The sequence below is a fragment of the Gloeophyllum trabeum genome (genome assembly GCF_000344685.1).
Source record: "Gloeophyllum trabeum ATCC 11539 unplaced genomic scaffold GLOTRscaffold_00009, whole genome shotgun sequence".
Taxonomy (NCBI): domain Eukaryota; kingdom Fungi; phylum Basidiomycota; class Agaricomycetes; order Gloeophyllales; family Gloeophyllaceae; genus Gloeophyllum; species Gloeophyllum trabeum.
Window position 1 is genome coordinate 1,483,241 of NW_006920418.1, and position 17,721 is coordinate 1,500,961.

The 17,721-nt window shown below is 57.0% G+C and overlaps 6 protein-coding genes across 6 annotated transcripts; 3 read left to right on the forward strand and 3 right to left on the reverse strand.

Annotated features, from left to right (window-relative positions):
• Positions 1-619: 619 nt before the first annotated feature.
• GLOTRDRAFT_44676 (SH3-domain-containing protein) lies at positions 620-1,483 on the reverse strand (the record flags this gene model as incomplete). The annotated part of the gene is made up of 4 exons (XM_007869067.1): positions 620-660; positions 729-768; positions 832-1,158; positions 1,211-1,483. The coding sequence occupies 4 exons, from the start codon at positions 1,481-1,483 to the stop codon at positions 620-622; spliced, it is 681 nt and encodes a 226-aa protein (XP_007867258.1).
• Positions 1,484-3,223: 1,740 nt separating this feature from the next.
• Positions 3,224-4,517, forward strand: GLOTRDRAFT_62865 (uncharacterized protein; the record flags this gene model as incomplete). The annotated part of the gene is made up of 4 exons (XM_007869414.1): positions 3,224-3,432; positions 3,493-3,698; positions 3,757-3,926; positions 4,005-4,517. The coding sequence occupies 4 exons, from the start codon at positions 3,224-3,226 to the stop codon at positions 4,128-4,130; spliced, it is 711 nt and encodes a 236-aa protein (XP_007867605.1). The 3' UTR covers positions 4,131-4,517.
• Positions 4,338-10,494, reverse strand: GLOTRDRAFT_139623 (uncharacterized protein; the record flags this gene model as incomplete). Its single annotated transcript, XM_007869415.1, has 8 exons — positions 4,338-5,085; positions 5,137-5,228; positions 5,283-5,416; positions 5,470-5,674; positions 5,725-9,650; positions 9,700-10,137; positions 10,194-10,350; positions 10,414-10,494. 8 exons carry the CDS (start codon positions 10,492-10,494, stop codon positions 4,338-4,340), a joined length of 5,781 nt encoding a protein of 1,926 aa, XP_007867606.1.
• Positions 10,495-10,665: 171 nt separating this feature from the next.
• Positions 10,666-11,858, forward strand: GLOTRDRAFT_139624 (SH3-domain-containing protein). Its single transcript, XM_007869416.1, has 4 exons — positions 10,666-11,024; positions 11,075-11,488; positions 11,546-11,585; positions 11,642-11,858. Exons 1-4 carry the CDS (start codon positions 10,740-10,742, stop codon positions 11,680-11,682), a joined length of 780 nt encoding a protein of 259 aa, XP_007867607.1. The 5' UTR covers positions 10,666-10,739; the 3' UTR covers positions 11,683-11,858.
• Positions 11,859-11,872: 14 nt separating this feature from the next.
• GLOTRDRAFT_116863 (uncharacterized protein) lies at positions 11,873-13,823 on the forward strand. Its single transcript, XM_007869417.1, has 5 exons — positions 11,873-12,293; positions 12,564-12,681; positions 12,737-12,920; positions 12,980-13,134; positions 13,188-13,823. Exons 1-5 carry the CDS (start codon positions 12,168-12,170, stop codon positions 13,676-13,678), a joined length of 1,074 nt encoding a protein of 357 aa, XP_007867608.1. The 5' UTR covers positions 11,873-12,167; the 3' UTR covers positions 13,679-13,823.
• Positions 13,824-14,900: 1,077 nt separating this feature from the next.
• GLOTRDRAFT_100564 (uncharacterized protein) lies at positions 14,901-15,878 on the reverse strand. The gene is made up of 2 exons (XM_007869418.1): positions 15,365-15,878; positions 14,901-15,310 (listed from the first exon to the last, which is right to left on the reverse strand). The coding sequence occupies exons 1-2, from the start codon at positions 15,386-15,388 to the stop codon at positions 15,167-15,169; spliced, it is 168 nt and encodes a 55-aa protein (XP_007867609.1). The 5' UTR covers positions 15,389-15,878; the 3' UTR covers positions 14,901-15,166.
• Positions 15,879-17,721: the final 1,843 nt, after the last annotated feature.

Consider the following 17,721-nt stretch of genomic DNA (forward strand, 5'->3'; position numbering starts at 1 on the left):
CCTGTCGCTGCCGTGGCGCGAGACGCCGGCGGGGGGCGTCGTCGCGCCGCCGCCGGGCGAGGCGGGCGGGAAGAGCGCCTGCAGGCGCGCGAGGACGGTCTGCTGCTGCTGCTGCTGGCTGGAGCCTGAGCCTGCGTCGGGTTAGCATCATAATTTTCCTATCGCGCAGGCGGGCGGACCTGAGCTGGTGCGGTGTGGCAGGTGGACGTGCAGCGGGGGCCTCTCGCGATGGGGGGCGTCTGTCGGAGCCTGAGCCTGGGCCATGAGAACAGCGGCGGCGGGTGCGCATAAGTCAGTGGGGGAATCGGCGTCGACGCTGTGCGGTGCAGCAGCTGGCGTTCATTAGACGGCGACGCGGGGACGCGGATTCCGAACCACGTTACGTCTTCTTGCCGGAAGCGGATAAAGGAGAGTACTTGATGGCTGCAATTGTCGGTACAGACGGGCGTGTTATTGCTACACGGCTCTACAGTGAGTCTCGGAAACAGGCTCCACTTGGTCTGGGTATTCACTGGTATGTAGTACACGAAGGAGGCGCTGCAGTCGGAGACAATAAATAAAGTACATGGACGTCAACTCAAACCCGGAGAAAGTAAACCATGGCAGATCCTGTATAGAATCAGAAAATAGCACGCACGAGACCGCCGCCGATAGCAGCGCCTGAAAACAGGGATTAGTGTATGTTGCAACCTTGGGGGGGAAGCAGCGAGAAGATGATGGTATCTCACCTGCGCCGAACCCAACACCGCCCGCTGCAGAGTGCGCCATCTGGCAGCAACGGGGGAGGACCATGAACGACGCATCCGCCAACCAGGCAGAGCCAAAACGCACCGTGTTCCCGTACTTGCCAAACTTGCTCTTCTTCGCCTCCTGCTTCGGGTCCTGCGCGAGCCCGAGCGAGTTTGTCGCGCCGCCGGGCGGGGGCACGTCCGCGCCGTGGTGCGCGGCCATGAAGGGCTTGTACGCGGGCTTCTCTGTCGAGCCCCTGGGCGCGGGGGGGACCGCGCGCGCAGGCAAGGCGGGCGTGTCGACCCTGGCGACGTGGTTGGTGGGGAAGAGGCCCTCTCGGCCCCGCACGCGGCCGATCCACCAGTCGTCGTTGGTCTCTTCGACGATCTCGATGATGTCGCCGGGGTGGAAGGTCAGGTCGGAGGGGTCCTGACGAAGCAAGATAAGGGATGAATAGATCGACGGGGGATTATTGGGTCACCTGGGCGTCTTCGTTGTACGGCCAGAGCGCCTTGGCCTTGCCGATAACAGGGCGTGCGGCGGGAGGAGGGGGGACAGCGCGGGGCGCCTTGGTCAGCGCGGGGGCCACCGCGGCGGAGACTGGGCCGGTCGCACAAGGCAGTCTCGCGGTCATGAGCGAGGCGTCCGCTGCAGTAATGTAGTTCTGCGAAACGAGAAACTCGATGTTCTGCCGCATTTGCGAGACGACGTGGGCGAGGAGGGCGGCGGCTTGGGCGTCGGCGGGGGCAGCCATGGTGAAAGTTTGAGGGAGGTTGGCTGTGTTTATGTAGCATGGGAGCCATCAGGGGGAAACCATCGGGACCGCGCAGCCTGATCATACAGTGGCGGACAAAAGTATCTGCACTGCCGCATCTTCGGGGGAAAAGCGGCTGTCTTTGTCTCGTAGCTTACACTTTCATTCCAGAAATTGTATGTACATGAAGATAGTCTAATATACTACCTTCCCCACCAATTTTATGGGGTGGCAGCTTGGAGGATTATGAGCCAGGGAGTCATTATGCCTCGATGTGTGACAAGAGTGACTGTCACAGCTCTGTTTCCGTCGACAACCGACCGAATCCTACCCTCAACTTGACTCCCCTGCCCGAACTTTGCTCACATACAGACTCTCTATGACCTACACATCACCATCCAAATGTGGCAGGATCGTCAAACTCTACAACTCTGGGTGCAAAGCCGATGACATTGCGAAGCGGTTCAGCATCTCAAAGCGGGCCGTGTTCGACATCGTCAAACATTACAAGACTACTGGGAGTTGCTATCCCCATCCCAAATCAGGCCGTCCGAGGAAGCTCACACCCCAGGACCGCAAATTTGCTGCCCAGTTGCTTGACAGAGGCCGGTGCCGTAATGCCGTCGACCTGCAGGACAACTACTTTGAACATGTCACTGCCCGGACTGTTCGCTGTGCCTTGCACGAGGAAGGACTTCATGCTAGGGTTTGTAGGAAGGTCCCCTCCCTGAATGCCAAGCATCGGACTGCCAGGTGGGCTTGGGCGCATTGTGTTGCAGGTTGGAGTGTGGGGGTCTGGAAATGGGTCATTTTCTCGGATGAGTCCAAATTCAATTTATTCACTTCGGATGAGCGGGATTATTGTTGGAGGAGGCCAGGAGATGCACTCCAGGAGCGGTATACCCAGAAGACCTGGAAGCATGGTGGTGGGCATGTGATGGTGTGGGGATGCATGACGTGGAAGGGCGTTGGGCGTCTTGTTTGGATCGAGGGAACCATGACGGCAACAGAGTATGTCCAGATTCTTCAAGGACAGCTTCTAGGGACCATGTCAGACTATAGGATGAACCCCCGGCATTTTATCTTCCAGCAGGACAATGATCCAAAGCACCGCTCACGCCTTGCCCAAACCTGGTTTGAAGATAATCTTGTCCGTGTTCTCCCCTGGCCAGCTCAAAGTCCCGACATGAACATCATTGAGCATCTATGGGACCACCTCAAGCAGAAAGTACAAGCCCGAGACCCAGCTCCCAAGAATCTAGATGAGCTTTGGGCTGCGATTGTGGAGGAGTGGTACCGGATTGATGTCGCCACAGTACGCCGCCTATACTCGAGCTTACCCCGGAGGGCCCTGGCTCTGAAGAAGGCTAAGGGTGCTAATACAAAGTACTAAATCAGGTCAGTCATTCAGGCCGAGACTTATTTTTTATAAATTTATTGATTCCATCTAACCAGTTCTGAGGGTACCTGGTTCGAGATGAATTTACCTCCTGGAAGCAAGGAGTGGGGCATCTAGGGCTGAAAGTCTGTATGCATTTATCTTACATAGAGTAGTTACAAATCATGAATATACATTGATCCATGTTGCCCCCGATCTGCCCAGAACCATGAAAGTGGTGGCATGCAGATACTTTTGTCCGCCACTGTACGGTTACATAGCAATGTTTAACATACGCCGCTTCGGCAACTTTTTTGGACGCCCCGACCCGCATTTGCCGTATCTCGTCAAAAACATACACCATGCCGCCCATCACATCCATCACCGCCGTCCCCGCCTTCGTCTCCCCCGAGGAACACAAAGCCCTCGTCGAGTCCACCCCCGCCTCCTTCAACGACATCCCCCCCGTCCTGCGACACAAGCAAGAAAACGTCTCCGTCCGCCTCGACCCCCCGCTCGACGGCTTCGCGACCGCCGCCGACGCCCGCGGCACGCTCTACGTGATCGAAAGGTCAGGTCAGCCCGCCCCCCGCCCCCGCGAGCTTGCACTCTGAGCAAACCTCGTATACAGCGTCCTCGTCTTCGTGAACGACGCGGGCCGCGCATTCCAGGTCGAGTACCCCGCGATCACGCTGCACGCCATCTCGCGCGCGGACCCCCGCCCCTCCATCTACTGCCAGCTGGACGAGAGCGCCCCCCAGGTCGACGGCGAAGGCGCCGCGGGTGGTGAAGGCGCCATGCGCGAGCTCAGCATCATCCCGCAGAGCGCGTCCGCACGTAAGTCCCCCGACCAATCCTCCCACCTGTCCACTAAACCAGCACACACCCCCACCAGTCGAGCCGATCTTCGAAGCGCTCTCCCTCTGCGCCTCGCTCCACCCGGACCCGGACCCGGACGACGACATGGACGACGACGACGGCGACGCGTTCATCGATGCGGCCGAGGAGGGCAACTTTGAGGTGTTCACCGGCGGCGAGGGCGAGGAGCTCAGCGAGGTCGGGAGGGTACGCAGCGATTTCGTCAATAATTCCCGTTATGCGCCGTACTAGACACCCTCTCTCCACGCGCTCTCTTCTCGGCAGGCCGCGTTGGAACATCTCGAGTCTATCATCTATGATCCGCACAATCTGACGAACCAAGCCGATGGAATCAACGGTGATGATCCTGGATCGGAGGGCAAGCAGGAAGGCTCGGAGGGGCGTGCGTGAAGCTTTGGCGTAGGCAAAGCATCCCAAAAAACTGTATTATAATAATGCTCAGCGTTGCCGTACGCATGTAGACGCGTGTGCATCGGAACGTCTCTTCAGTCATGCTCGGTCTAGGAATACAGGTTCAGTACGTTGCTCAAAGGCTGCCCAAACGCCAGGTACTACATCTCGTAGAAAAACAATACACTACATCGCGCAGGAGGTCACTCATTTACCCTGAAACCCATCCAACACCCACGAGCCCTCCATCGCCGGGCTCGCGCTCCTCTCCTTCCCCTTCGCCCCCTCGGGCCTCACATCCGCCGACAGCATCGCCTTGGGCTGCACCCCCGGCAGCGGGCCCCAGTCAAACTTCACCGGCGGGGACGCGCTCGCAGCCGGCGCGGGGCTCTTCTTCAGCGGCGCGGACTTCATGTGGTACTTGCCCGCCACCCCGCGCTGGCGCTCCCGATGCGACGGCGAGGCCACGCCGCTGTCGTCCAGCGGCGGGAGCGACCACTCGGGCAGGACCACCGGCTCCGCCTTGAGCTCCAGCTGCGGCAGCGGGCCCAAGTCGAACGGCTTCGGCGGGCCCAGAGCGAGCGGAGCCGCACCAGTGATCGCCAGCGGCACTTCTTTCTTGCGCGTCTCGACGAGCGCCGGCGCCTCGACCGCCTGCCTGTTCAGCAGCGGCTCCTTGCGCACCGCGAGCAGCGCGCGCTTCAGCCGCTGCGCGGACCGCTCCGCGTTGAGCGCCGCCGCCGTCGCGACCGCCACGTTCGGCGCGACGTTGGCCGGCTTCTTGGGCGCGCCGCGCGTGTCGCTGGGCAGTCGGCGGAGCATTAGACGTCGCCCGCGGTTGTCAAGTTTCAGGTTCGTGACTCTGGACGCGAGCGAGGCGATCTCGATGGCTTGTTGGTCGAGCGCTGTGTCGATGTTGCGATATGTTCTGTGGATGGTGTCGAGGGAAGGAGCTCTGACATGTCCGTTAGCGACTAGCAGCGCTGAACGCACCGTAATAGCTTACCTCAGGGCTGGTTTGCCTGTCTTGTACTCGCGCACCCTCTTCTTGGCGGACTTGATATGGTCCTCCAATTTCTCAATACGGTCGCGCAGAGCCTAGCATCGCTTCCATCAGTAACGTAGTGAAAGTGAAAAAACGCGGTCACCTACCCTGATATTCCTTCGTAACTGACTTTGAGTCTCCGTGTATTCCGGGCCGAGAGACCTGATTCTCAATGCTTTCGCGAACTCCGGATCAGAGCTTGCTCGGCTGAAGCGTGCAATCTCCTCTCGCTTGGTAGTACCTGCGGAGAACTAGGTCAGCAGAGAAGCATTATAACATGACAGGCGAACTGACCTTTGAGCAGATTGCTCTCCAGCTCGTGAATGGATTGCCTGTACGTCTTCTTCCTCGTCCGCAGTTCGGCAAGGTCCTTTTCAAGATCCTTGACCTTCTGCTTCAACCGCCCGATGTCGCTGAAAGTCACTCCACCCGGCGTGGCGCCGGTCGACTTGCTCAGCGCAGCCGTTTTCCCGCTCACCTGCTGTGCCAAGGCGCGCAGCTGAAACGGATGTGAGTAGGTCGCATGATAGGATAGGCATGAAAACGTACATCCTCTAGTTCTTTAGCAAGTGTAGCAAAGAGGTGCATGCACTCGGCCTGCATCCCAGCCTCTACGCTCGGCTCTTTTGGTGCTGGAACTTTGAATGGAGACGGCTGTGATGGAGGAGCGTTGAAGAGCGGGGGTGTCGGCTTGGCACCACCGAACAAACCGCCCCCGGCTGCTGGCTTAATGGGAGGAGGTGTAGCTGGAGTAGCCGGGGTGGCTGGAGTAGCGGGCTTAGAGCTGAATAGGGTAGGAGAAGGCGGTGGGAAGAGAGGACCCGGTGGAAGCTTGAACGATCCTGGTGTAGTCAAAGGCGCCGAGGGCGGAGGCGTCGTGAAGCCGGGAAGCACGCTAGGCGGTTTGGAAGGACCGCCAAACATGTTCAACAGCGGTGGCGTCTTCGGTCTAGATTTTGGAGCAGGACCTTCAGCTGCCACCGTGTCGGGTTTCGGCGAAGCTGGAGGAGCAGGAGCCTGAGAAGGCGTAGTCGGTTTCGTACCAAAGACAGGTGAAGCGACCTTGGCGGCGCCCTCCGTTTCGTCATCAGGTGTGGTAACAGGCGGCCGCGCGAGCGGTGAACTACGGACCGGTCGCGTCGAAGGCTTACCGAGGCCCAACGACAGCGGGGTCGTCGCAGGTGAAGGCGAGACAGGTATGGGTGCAGCCAACGGAGGCTGGGAGGGCGGGGTCAGCGCAACATCCTTGGCAGGCGATCTTGTGGGAGTGGTGCTCCCCCCCGGAGCAGCAGTCGTCCGGGGACCGTCTCCTGGAGTGGGCGGAGTGCTGGGGGGAGACTGTCGGATAATGGGCACTTCAGCTTTCGGCGTAGTGGATGGAGATCTTGACGCTTGTTTGGGTGTTGCCGGTAGAACTGGGCTACTTCCTTCAGCAGAAGGCTGGTCCTGCGCAGGGGACGCGTCTTTCTCCACATCTTTCCCTTCTTCCTCTTCACCTTCCTCTTCAGCTTCTTCTTCTTCCTCTTCCTCTTCTTCTGTTTCCTCCTCTTCCTCTTCCTCCTCCCCTTCTTGTTCTCCTTCACCGTCGGGCTCACTACCAGGTTGCGTCTCCCCTTCTTCCTGAGCACCATCTTCTGAAAATTCTTCAGAGAGGAACGAGACAGCATCCTCCTCGTCACCTGTATGCTCCGATCCCGGTGACTTACCTGGGCCCTGCTCCTCGTCTTCAGACGTGCGTCCAACGTCTACGAAAGACGAATCTCGAGACAATTCACCCAGAGACAAGCTACCGAGAGATGGCTCCTTGGATAGATCGGACAACTTGAGCGGCTCCTGGTTCGTCAGAGTTTCCTCCGAGAACTTCTCCGACGGCTTGGGAGTGCCCTTTTCTTCGTCCGACTCATCGCCCTCCGCGGACGCGCGTGGCGTCCGAGCGGCAGAGACGGGTGTAGTGCTAGAACTAGCACTGGTCTCTTTCGACGGAGCCTTATGAGGCGCGCCGAAGACAGATACCGGTGGCTTGGAGGATGGAGAGGCAATGTCTTCTTTGCTTTCACGAAGTAAGGAGCTGAACGACTTGTTTCCGCCAGCAAAAGCGCTAAAACCACCAGAACTCCCGCTGAAAGCACTGAACGCGTTATTTGTCAAGGATGCTGAGGGTGTGGCAGGGGCGGCCTTGGGAGTGCTGACCGGCGTAGTGGAAGGGCCCAGGGACGATTGGCCGAACACTGGCTTCGCGGCTCCTAGAGGTGAAGGCGCGCCAAACGCCAATGCACCAGGCTTTTGCGGTGTGGAGGGAGTAGAGCTACCAGCCGGTTTGGACAAAGCTGCGAATCCTTCGACAGGCTTCTTGGGCTGCAGGAAGGGCGAATCTGACTTCGAGGTCATGCCAAATCCGTGGCCGGGCTGGATGAACGATGAAGGGCTCGATTTGAGCTGACTGAAGGCTCCAGTGCTGTGTGTCGGTGTTGACGGCGGTGCGAGCTCCGTGGTCGGAGACGTAGGAGATGACGGAGGGCTAGCCAACGCCGGCGGTACTGTCGCCTTTTTCTCTGGCTCGGGCGCGGGTGTGCTAGACGTCTCCTGGGCCGGCTGTCCAAATACCGAAGGAGAGCTAGGGCTGGGTTTACTAAAGACTGAACTGGTGGTACCGGTCCCTCCTCCACTCCCAAAGGCGCTTGCTGTCGACGAAGGCTCGGTCTTTGCAGCCCCGAAACCCGTAGCGGACGGTGATCCCGTTTGCTTCAACGCAGAGCCGAACGAACTCGTCCCGCTCTGTGCAAATGCTGCAAATCCCCCGCCACTGGAGCCAAAGGCGCTCGTAGTAGTTGCAGCGGGGGCCGGACTTCCACCAAGGCTCGGCTTTCCGAACGTCGAAGGTTGGCCAAACCCGGACTGACCAAACGCGGGGGAGGGTTTCGTGCCAAATCCACTAGATCCAAAAGCAGGTGAAGGTTTCGCAGCGTCTGTAGCGCTCGGGGTAGCAGGTGAAGTCTGCTGCGAGCCAAGGTTGGAGAAAGCGCCGAACCCAGATGCCGGCTTTATCGTATCAGACGGTGATGTGGACGAGAAGGGGGAGGAGCCTGGCTGAGACCCAAACCCAGAGAACGCACCGAAGCCAGTTGCGGGCTTCAGGGAACTGAATGCATTGTTACCTGGTGAGAACGCAGAAGGTGCAGCACTCGATTGGTTGGGCGTAGAGGGCTGACCGAAAACACTCGACGGGGCGCTAGAACCGAATACAGATGACGACTTTGTTTCCGGCTTTTCATTGGTCGGACCGCCTAGCGAGAGCCCACCCAAGGCATCGCCAGGCTCAGACATTGACATGGACGGTGTCGACGTGAGGGGAGGGGCAGCCGGGGCCGCTGATTGGTTTGCACCGAAGCCAAATCCTGTTTGTCCGAACGTTGCTTGACCCGCATTCGAAGCTGTCGAGGGCCCTGAACCAAAAGTCGAGCCGGATCCGAAAGCGGAGCCTCCAAAGGCTGAGGTAGTCGATGGTTTGTTTGACTGTCCAAAGGCAGATGTCTGCCCGAACGCCGGCTGCGATACAGGAGTTGATGTCTGACCGAACGCTGACTGTGATGCAGGAGTGGATGTCTGTCCAAACGCCGGCTGTGCTGGAGGAGCGGAGGTCTGTCCGAAAGCTGATTGCGCTTGCGTACCCTGGCCAAAAGCAGCCACAGGGGTGTTTGGCTGCGTCCCCGAACTCATGGATATGTCTCTGGTCTGCAAGGCCGGCGCCGAGACGCTCGGAGCTGCAGCCCCGGCAGTACTTGCGTTGACCATTCCAGGGTAGGCGAGGCCCTCAGAGTTGACTATAAACCACGCTTGAATCGTGCCATCGTTGGCATAAGCCAACATGATTGGCGGAGGTGCTACCTCGAAGGCCTCCCCCGAAGCTTTGGTGCTGCGGAAGGAATCGGTGTTCGTCAGATCCAGATCCAGACCGACGAGAGTAGTATCTTCCATGTCCTTGTCCAGAGGCATACTTGGAGTAGCATTTTCGTCCAGGGACAAGTTGTACCAGGCCTCTTGCGCTGCATTGGCTTCGTCCGGCATACAGGCTATCACACCTATATCAGATGACGAGCCGTCGCCCATGATGAGCAGGAACTTCGTGGGGTCCCAGTTCCTCAGGACGAGAGTGTATGGGCCAGGCGGCCGATTTCCCGGGAAAGGATAGTAAGGGTTGTTCAACTCGAAGGTCGTAACGGTGTTGGTCTTGGAGTCCATTGATACGATCAGATGGCTCTGTGGGGCGTCTGGAGGAAGACGAGCGCCAGCAGGAGCGTACACTGCATTGAAAGTAGGATTACTGAGCCACGTCGCGCTCAATACGCTCGGGTTCTGAGCGGCTGGGGGCTTCGGTATCCTGGTCTTGACTAACGCAGTTGCTGAAGGACTGAACGAGCATATATCACCATTTTCCAATCCTATGGCTAGTTGTTTTCCTTTGGGCGACCAAGCCACTTGAGTGCTTTCAGTATCAAGAACGTCCGTGAAATTAGCCACACTTACAAGCTGTAGGAGTAGTCTCCGGCGTGGAACCCCACTTCCAACCGCCCACACTCTGGAGCTGCAGTACGTCGAACATGTCAACCAATTGGCTCTCGGGCTTCCCATCCGGTTGTCTCAGAACAGCGACGAGCTCAGGGTTGTCTCCAGGGTTCGCAACAATCTGTCTGACTGGAGTAGCGACTGTCGGGGCGAACTGATGCAGGGGATCTACCGGGTCAGACCCTTCGGTGAACAGCCGTGCCGTGTCGTAGACTAGGATAGGCCCTCCAAGGATAGAGACCAGTAGTCTGTTGTCATTGGCGGCAAGAACGAGGAAGTCGAGAGTCGCGCTGCCCAGAGGCAGAGTACGCTTGGACGTAAAAATGATTTCATTCTCTTCACTATGACTCGTAGACGCAAAGGCGGCGCGTAAGTCTGACAAGGGGGAAAAGATGAGGTCTGTGTGGCCGCTGGTTATTAGTGGGGGTTCTTGAACAACGAAATGAAGCACGCACGGATCTGGCCACCCGCTGCTCGGACTACAGCAGCAAACCATCCCTTCGAGTTTGCAACTACAAGGAGATGGGTCTTGCTTGGGAACGGTTGGAGGTTATGCGCCTCGGGTGAGATCCTTACACGCGCCCGCTTGTTCAACAACCGGAATGCAAGGAACTACAGGTACAGTAAGCGTCAGCCTATGAGATCAATTCAAAGTGAAGATAGGAAAGCACTCACGTTTGCATCCTTCTCCGTCCCGACCTTCTCTATAACTGTGGCGTTCGCCTTGGGCTGTCGCCGTAACGCGCTCACGTTCATCCTGGCGAGTGAATCGTGCAAAGACGCGTCCGCAGTTCCTGCCCGACGCGCAGTCTATACCGTGTCGCGGGTTTGAACTGCAGCAAGGTATAAACGAGACGTGCAGGCGTAACGGAAGGAGGGACGTAAATATAGCCACAGTTGAACGTGTGATCGGCGCCGGCAAGGCCACATCGGACAACGTATATAAGACAGTGCTTGTCTACTATTCCTCATAGCAGGCGCAGTATTAAACCTCTTCAAACATGTCCGACCCGTTCCTCGCGCATATTATTTCGCAAACGAGGCAGAACATCGAATTTCTAGTTTCTCGGAATGTTATCCCGAGGGCGGACGGAGACGTCGTGCTAGCCAAACTCCCTTCCGCCAGCGACGCTTCGGTCCTCGCCTTATCCCAACGCACGCAGGATCTCGTTATATCGGGTGCATCAGCACCCAATCCAACCCCTCCACCTCGCAGGAACGTGCCTCCTCCTCCTCCCAGAGCAACTCGTGCTAGAGCGCTATGGGATTATAATGAGAATGGCGAGGTATGCTGCGGAGGCTCCTTGTTCGTCCTTATGCCTGAGCGGTCCTCTAGAATCCAGATGATCTGTCATTCCGTAAAGGAGATATAATCGAGATTATCTCAGAAACCAACCCCGACTGGTGGACTGGGAGATTGAACGGCAGGCAGGGACTCCTGCCTGCTAACTACGTCGAGAAACTAGACTCGACTAGTTCTCCTGCACCTCCGCCTCCCTTCCCCTCTAACACGCCTCAGTATCAGCCCGATCCTAGGCAGTACACACCCAGTCCCGCACCCGGCTACCAAGCTGCGTATTCGCCCCCTCCCGGACCTCCCGGTGGTTATGGTCCCGAGAAAGCTGCACCGTACAATCCCTACATGGGCCCGCCGATGCAGCCCAACCCCCCAGTTCCTGTAGTTCAGGCGCCTCAACCGCCGCCTGCTCCGGCAGCGAAGCCCAGCAGATTTGGCGGTCTTGGTAACACGGTACGTCCTGCTGATCTTAGGGGAGTGATACTCTTGACTTATCTTCGGTGTCGAAAGCTTGCGACATCAGCTGTTGGTGGTCTTGGATTTGGTGCAGGTTCGTACTGTATCCCAACTGCTGTCAGCGTAGGATGCTGACATGTCAATAAACAGGATCTGCCATTGGAAGCGACCTTATCAATTCCATATTTTAGTGACCAACCACAGCAAAGTTACTCTTGCTATACGAGAGTTGTATTTTACCTAGACGTCATGTTATCATTTGTACCGCTTGGATACAGGACTTTCTCGTTATGTTTGAATACTTATAGACGTTGTTTTCGACCGGTGTCCGAGCTGCGCTTGCCGCGGTATGTAATCAAGGTGGAGGCACCATCTCAGACTCAGACACGGCGCGACTGCGGGCACTGGCTTTCTTCACTGCCTCTCGTGCTCCGTACGACATATAATCGCTGTACAGAACTTGCGCACAACTGTTACATTCCACCGTCGACTCGCTCTACGACTACGTGACGACGACTGAAGTCCGGAATCCTTCGCTGTCTTGGTGACCTGCTCCGGACTTATCATACCGAAATTTCCCCTCCCCCTCATCCTCACGCGGCCCACGTCTGCTTTTCATTTCGGTCTCCGTACTTTGCCGATTCTCTGAAGACCCTTCACCCACCGCGCAGCCGCGATGACACTATTTGACCGTATCTCGGATGCAGCAAGCAAAGTGCTGCCCTCGAGGAACAACCACATTCCAGCGCCGGTATCTGGAGGGATAGGGAACGGGCACGGGATGGCGTCGTTTGAGGATGATGTGAGTGTTCCGTTCAGCTTATCTGCCCCTTGTAGTCCGTCGAATTCCCCCCTGCATCTTTTCCATTTCGTGTTGGCATCCCGGGGTGTATTGCCCTTGCCATTTACGTAAACATGTTCAACCTCCTTCGTGAAGCACCCCGTCTATGGCGGACGGGGCCCTCGCGTTCTTGCTCTTCTTGCCTCTACTATGGACACTATGGATATGGGTCATCCTTTCTCTCCTCGCATTTTTGCATGCCGGTGGTGGTGCTGACGCATTCATCCCCAGATGATTGTTTCGAAACCCGCGATCATATTTCACGCCTCACAAGTATTCTTCAATTTCCTAGCCATGGCGTGTTTCGCCAGTGTAGCAGCCTTCCAAGCCAGGTTCCACGTTGGGCCGTGTACGTGTTTCTACCGCGTCTGCGCGTCGTGACGCGTCTCATAGCCTTGTCGCAGCCGGTCTCTCTGGCTTCGCCCTGTTCGTATCCGTTGCCGGGATATTCATGTCTACATTCTTGTTGCTCGTCCCTGTTCTTTATGAAAAGTACGACAAATTTACGCGGCTTGCGCGTGCCTTGAAGGAGGTGCGCGTCGGATTCATCCTGTCAGGGGCAGGCACAGCTGTGAGCCTTCTCATTGCGTAAGTCGCCTGCTATCTTCTCTGTCAAGTCCTCGCACTAATTGAGAGCCGTATCTTAGGTTCATCACTACTATCTCTGCTTGGACCGAACCCGGTTGCAAAAATGCCAAGAACGATCCGCACGCAAAGGAGGGTGGAGACGACTTTGTGAACGGCTTGCCAGGGTGGTGTAGTACCAAGAAAGCGGGGGCAATCTTCTTCTGGTTGGCGTTCGGTGAGTGCTATCGCGGTCTGCCGGTACCCTGTCATATTCACGATGACTGGTAGGTTTCTGGACTGCTTCGCTAGTCCTCACGTTCCTCGACTGGCGAAATGGGCGCTCCCTTCGTCCGAAGGATCCTCCTTTCCAGGCTCCGGCTACTGAAGATCTGGACGAGGATGACGGTGATGAAGAGTCGCAATACCGGATACCACCAATTCGCCGTATGACTGCCGAGTCTGAGGCTGCCCAGTCCCCTTTCTCTGACGCTAATCGCTACTCTGGTGCTTCCTCCACTGCCCTGGGATCAGCTCCTGGGGGATTCACCGCGCCCGCACCATCAAGACCGAGCATGGACGCGTACGGCGCGTTCTCCGACCCGCCGCCCAGTGGGTTCGGTGCTGCACCAGTGGCGGACGCGAGTCCGCGCGTGAGCAGGACTATGCAGTACGCCGACCCATACGCCGCTGTGCGCGCCTCCATCGCAGGGGCTCCCCCGTCGACGAACACCTCCTCTCCACCGACATACGAAACCTACCAAGGATATCAGGGATATTGATAACTGACGACAAGGAAGCAGCAGATGTAGCATTACGACTTACGATTGACGTATTTTATTTATGATGCTGTCGGACTGGACTTGCTTTTACTCTAACGCTTTGCAGGCTGTTTCGAGCTTGTATGAATACATATCTTGTTTCTGCTCCCATCGGTGGGAACTCGTATCTTCGTGCAGACGCTCACTTGAACGTGTGTGGCTTGACGCGCTTCTGAGACAGGGGACGCGACGAGACAGTCAACAATTGCCTAATCGGGACGTGTTGTGCTTCCGACACTTGGTCCCGACCACCACATCTTGGTTACATGGCGCCGCCGCCTCCCCCTTCCAGCGGAATCTTGTCGAATGTGTTCAGCTTTGTATCGCGAGAATTGGAGTCTTTCGTGACGAATGCCACGGGGGGAACCACGACGCAGGTGAGTTAGCTCATAGGACCCTGGCGCGGTCGCAAATTTCCACGGCACTTATGATATGAGCAAGGCGGCCAATACCCCATCAGAGGCGTCGAGTTCACGCGTCAAATTGAGTGAGACGCGGCGCCGTCGCGATAGTGCCCACGAGTCGCATAGTCTTGAGACACACAGACGCGACGACGAACCTCGAACCTCCCGTATATCTCGCCACAAACCCCCAGAGCAACCCCCCAACTCTTCCCCGCGATGTCGACATGAGGAAGAGCCTGTAGAACGCTCATCTCGCTCATCTAAGAGGAAGGGTGAAGGCTCGTCTGCCCGGTCTCGGAGTCCCCCACGTACTGCGACCCAAGAAGGCGAGTACTCCTTCTCTTCTGTATTGGTTGCTCCTAGACGCATTGTTCCCTACTCAGTAGACCGTTCCAAACCCAATGTCTCACGTTCCGCATCCCCTCCAAACTTGCCTCCTCAGCTGAAGAAGAAACCATCCGTCGTCATGCCTGGTTCTCTGTTTCCGCGTTCCCCCTCTCCTGAATCTGAACCGCCTCTCAACTTCGCCGCACTAGACAGTGACGAGCCTCACACGCGATCTGATACTGCTGCAGCTAGCCCTCACTCCAAGCGGGCTCGTGCGTCAAGCAGTATGTCCGTAGAGGAGGTTAGGAATGATCGCTCCGCGTCTTCATCTTCACGGCGACCTGGGGGCACAGAAGCCTCGGATATCCGCACTCGTCACGAACACCCTCCTGGCTCACCATTTCGTCCTAGAACTTTATCGTCTGTGCAGGACGCTATCCGTAAGTTCCAGCCAGGCCCGGACGAGGCTGGTCCATCGATCTTGCTACCGAACAGCCCTGGCTCTCCCAGTAAGGGAAAAGAGAAGGAGAGTGATCGGCGAAGTAGTGCGGGAGGCAACAGGAACACCAATGATGTACCGGCAAGCTCACTTCCGACTGCAAGGTCCTGGAAAGGCAAGGAGAAGGAAGGAGTGGATATAGGTCATTACAGGCACGATGATCCGGATTCCTCGGGGATGCTTCGCATCCGGGGAAAGGAGCGCGAGCTTTCTGTAGCGTTAGAAGAACAGAGGAGGAAAGAGCGCGACTGGGAGAGAGACCCAGAGAAGGACAGAGACAGGGAACGAATTGAACAAGAGCGGAGACGTGATAAAGAGCTGATTCGTCGCCTGGAAGAGGAAGTACGTCGATTGCGGGATGAGGTACGGTTTGATTTTTGAGTCGTAGTGTGTGGTTCTCATTTTAATATTGGACAGCTCGCTCGGAGACCTGTTGTGCATGTCTCGCGAGATGACCAAACCTCAAGGGACCCACCTCCGCCGCCCCCACCTCCGCTGCCACCCGTAGGTGTAACCCCTCGCCTACCCACGACGCCTTCCGCAGGGGCGGACTCCCTTCTGATGGCAGTCCGAGCGTCACTGAAGCACGCGGGAACCCCCAAGGAGGCCCCCATAAACGCCGGTCCAACCGCTGCTCGCCCTAAGCGTGCTGGTCAGCCAACTGTGAACGTCCCTTCTGATAAGATGGCGGCCTTTTTGAACGAGATGAAGACTGTTCGCCTGAGGAAGGTGAGCTCAGGAGGTTCAATGCCTCCTCCCAGGCCGCCCTCTGCGGCTGGAACGGCCAGTCTGTCGCGCAGCTTCAGTATAGATGGCTTGAGAGGTCGAAATCATGACTTCCAGCAGAACGCTGAGCGCGGCTCAATTAGCTTGGACGTACCAGCTGCCACGCGGAATTGGCTTAATGACCTAGCAAAGACAAGCGAAAAGCGCAAAAGAGACGAAGACTCGCATGTCGGCGAACATACTGAAGAACTTCGTGAGTGTGTCCGCCGCAGTTAGTTCTGCTGCTAAATGGGTTTATTAGGGGCAGCGGTTAAGCGTCGCTACGACTGGAACACGAGTATCGAGTCCACTTCGTCGGCCACGTCTTCGAGTTCCACATCTGCCTTTACCGGGTCAACGTCTCAGACCTCGACCTCCCTACCACTTGACACTTCTACATCTACGCGCGCCCGTCCTCTGTTTTCCAAGCCCTCAAACTCCCTTCCGTTGCGACCTTCCATAAACGTTACCGATACTACTGATCTCACTACTCCCTCCTTGTGTTCCGACCGGGATGTTGATAATGAGGAGGCCCCTAGCCCAGATGACAAGCTGCTGCATACACCTCCTACACTGGCAATGGACCTACCGGAGTCAATTTCTCGGGATGGTCCGACCGTTACTGAGCCCAACCGTCCCGGATTCTATGTGGAACCTATACGTGATGACGTGTCGCGACTACGGAGACATCCCACTCCTCCACCCCCAAGGGATCGGACGTTTTCCCTTTCCCCTTCTCCGCCACCCAACAACGTGTTTGCGAAGCGGATACCTTCCTCACCTATGCCGACTGCTTCCCCGCGACGACCAAAGCCTCCCGGCAGGATCCTCGGAAAAGCTTTGCGTCCTCCCCGACCCCAAGCTGTTCACGTGGACGAGTCGGATGAGGATCCCCTCTCCTTGTCGCAAGGTGGTGATCGTGCCGCTTCTGCTGTTCGCAGTCGTCCTCTGGATCGCTCCTCTCGCGAGGTCTCTGCAAGATCTCGTAGTGCATCCCGGAATAGTGTGACCTCTGATCGAGGGGATAACCGGGCGTCGTCTCGAAAATCAAGGAGGGATACTCTGGACGACGAGCTCCAACGCGCACACGCCTCTTTTGTCGAGCACTGTGACGAGAATCCCTTCGAGTCAGACGTATACTTGGGTGTTGGTCAGAAGAGCAAGCGGACAGGCTTCCTCGCGCACGGCGGTGCTGGAGGCATCCCAGTCTTCATGGGAGAGGGCTACGTGGAGGGTGTCGAACCAGACGACGCATCCAAGATTCCGCGCCTCGCACAGCGCACCTCCGCGAAGAGACGTCCTGGGACAGCTATTAGGCGGAAAAAATAGTTGAAAGTTGTGTTCTCACTATTGTCTCATTTCCTCTCGCATTGGTTGAGATCTTGACTTATCATTATCTATAGTGTATTCTTGTATGTTGTACCTATTCTTGGCTCCAATCTGCAACCTATCGAGAGATCACAGTCATGCAGTCGCTTGAATACCTTATATTAGCCTCAATGGCCGCATTCGTCTTCTAACTGATCAAGATATCAGTCCGCCCATTGTCGGCTGCGAGTAAATGCCACAAGTAGGCCCTTCGCATGTCGTCGCAACCCTCGCCTTGACCCGAGAAATGCAGGTCCATCACCTGCATGGCGATGTCGAACTTTCAGTCTGTGAGATCCAACTCCTTACGGTGCATTTCATGCTGATTATGTTCTATCGCCAGTTTGCCAAAGCGCTTAGAGCTAATGGAGGGGGTTCTCCGTGGTACAGTCTTGCCAAAACTGAAGCAAGGACGGTCTCCATGTCCTTTCTGCCCGCGGCGTCGGAATATAAACGGCCGGACATCTCGGCCATCCCTCGTCATTGCCTACCGCAAGCGCCCTCGGTAATTATAGTCAGCCAGGTCATTACTAGGTCTGGATGCACTTCATCAAGAACAGATGCGCATGTCTACGCTCCATATAAAGTTCGGGCCGCCGTCGTCGTGGCGTACCACTCAAGTACCACTGGTACGCTGTCTC

Coding starts and splice junctions, on each gene's coding strand:
- GLOTRDRAFT_116863 (XM_007869417.1), top strand. CDS start 12,168: ATGACACTATTTGACCGTATCTCGGATGCAGCAAGCAAAGTGCTGCCC. Junction 12,921..12,979: donor GCTGTGAGCCTTCTCATTGC/GTAAGTCGCCTG, acceptor GCCGTATCTTAG/GTTCATCACTACTATCTCTG. Junction 13,135..13,187: donor CTTCTTCTGGTTGGCGTTCG/GTGAGTGCTATC, acceptor GATGACTGGTAG/GTTTCTGGACTGCTTCGCTA.
- GLOTRDRAFT_100564 (XM_007869418.1), bottom strand. CDS start 15,388: ATGCACAACAGGTCTCCGAGCGAG. Junction 15,311..15,364: donor ACAACAGGTCTCCGAGCGAG/CTGTCCAATATT, acceptor ATCAAACCGTAC/CTCATCCCGCAATCGACGTA.
- GLOTRDRAFT_139624 (XM_007869416.1), top strand. CDS start 10,740: ATGTCCGACCCGTTCCTCGCGCATATTATTTCGCAAACGAGGCAGAAC. Junction 11,489..11,545: donor TTGGCGGTCTTGGTAACACG/GTACGTCCTGCT, acceptor CGGTGTCGAAAG/CTTGCGACATCAGCTGTTGG. Junction 11,586..11,641: donor TGGTCTTGGATTTGGTGCAG/GTTCGTACTGTA, acceptor GTCAATAAACAG/GATCTGCCATTGGAAGCGAC.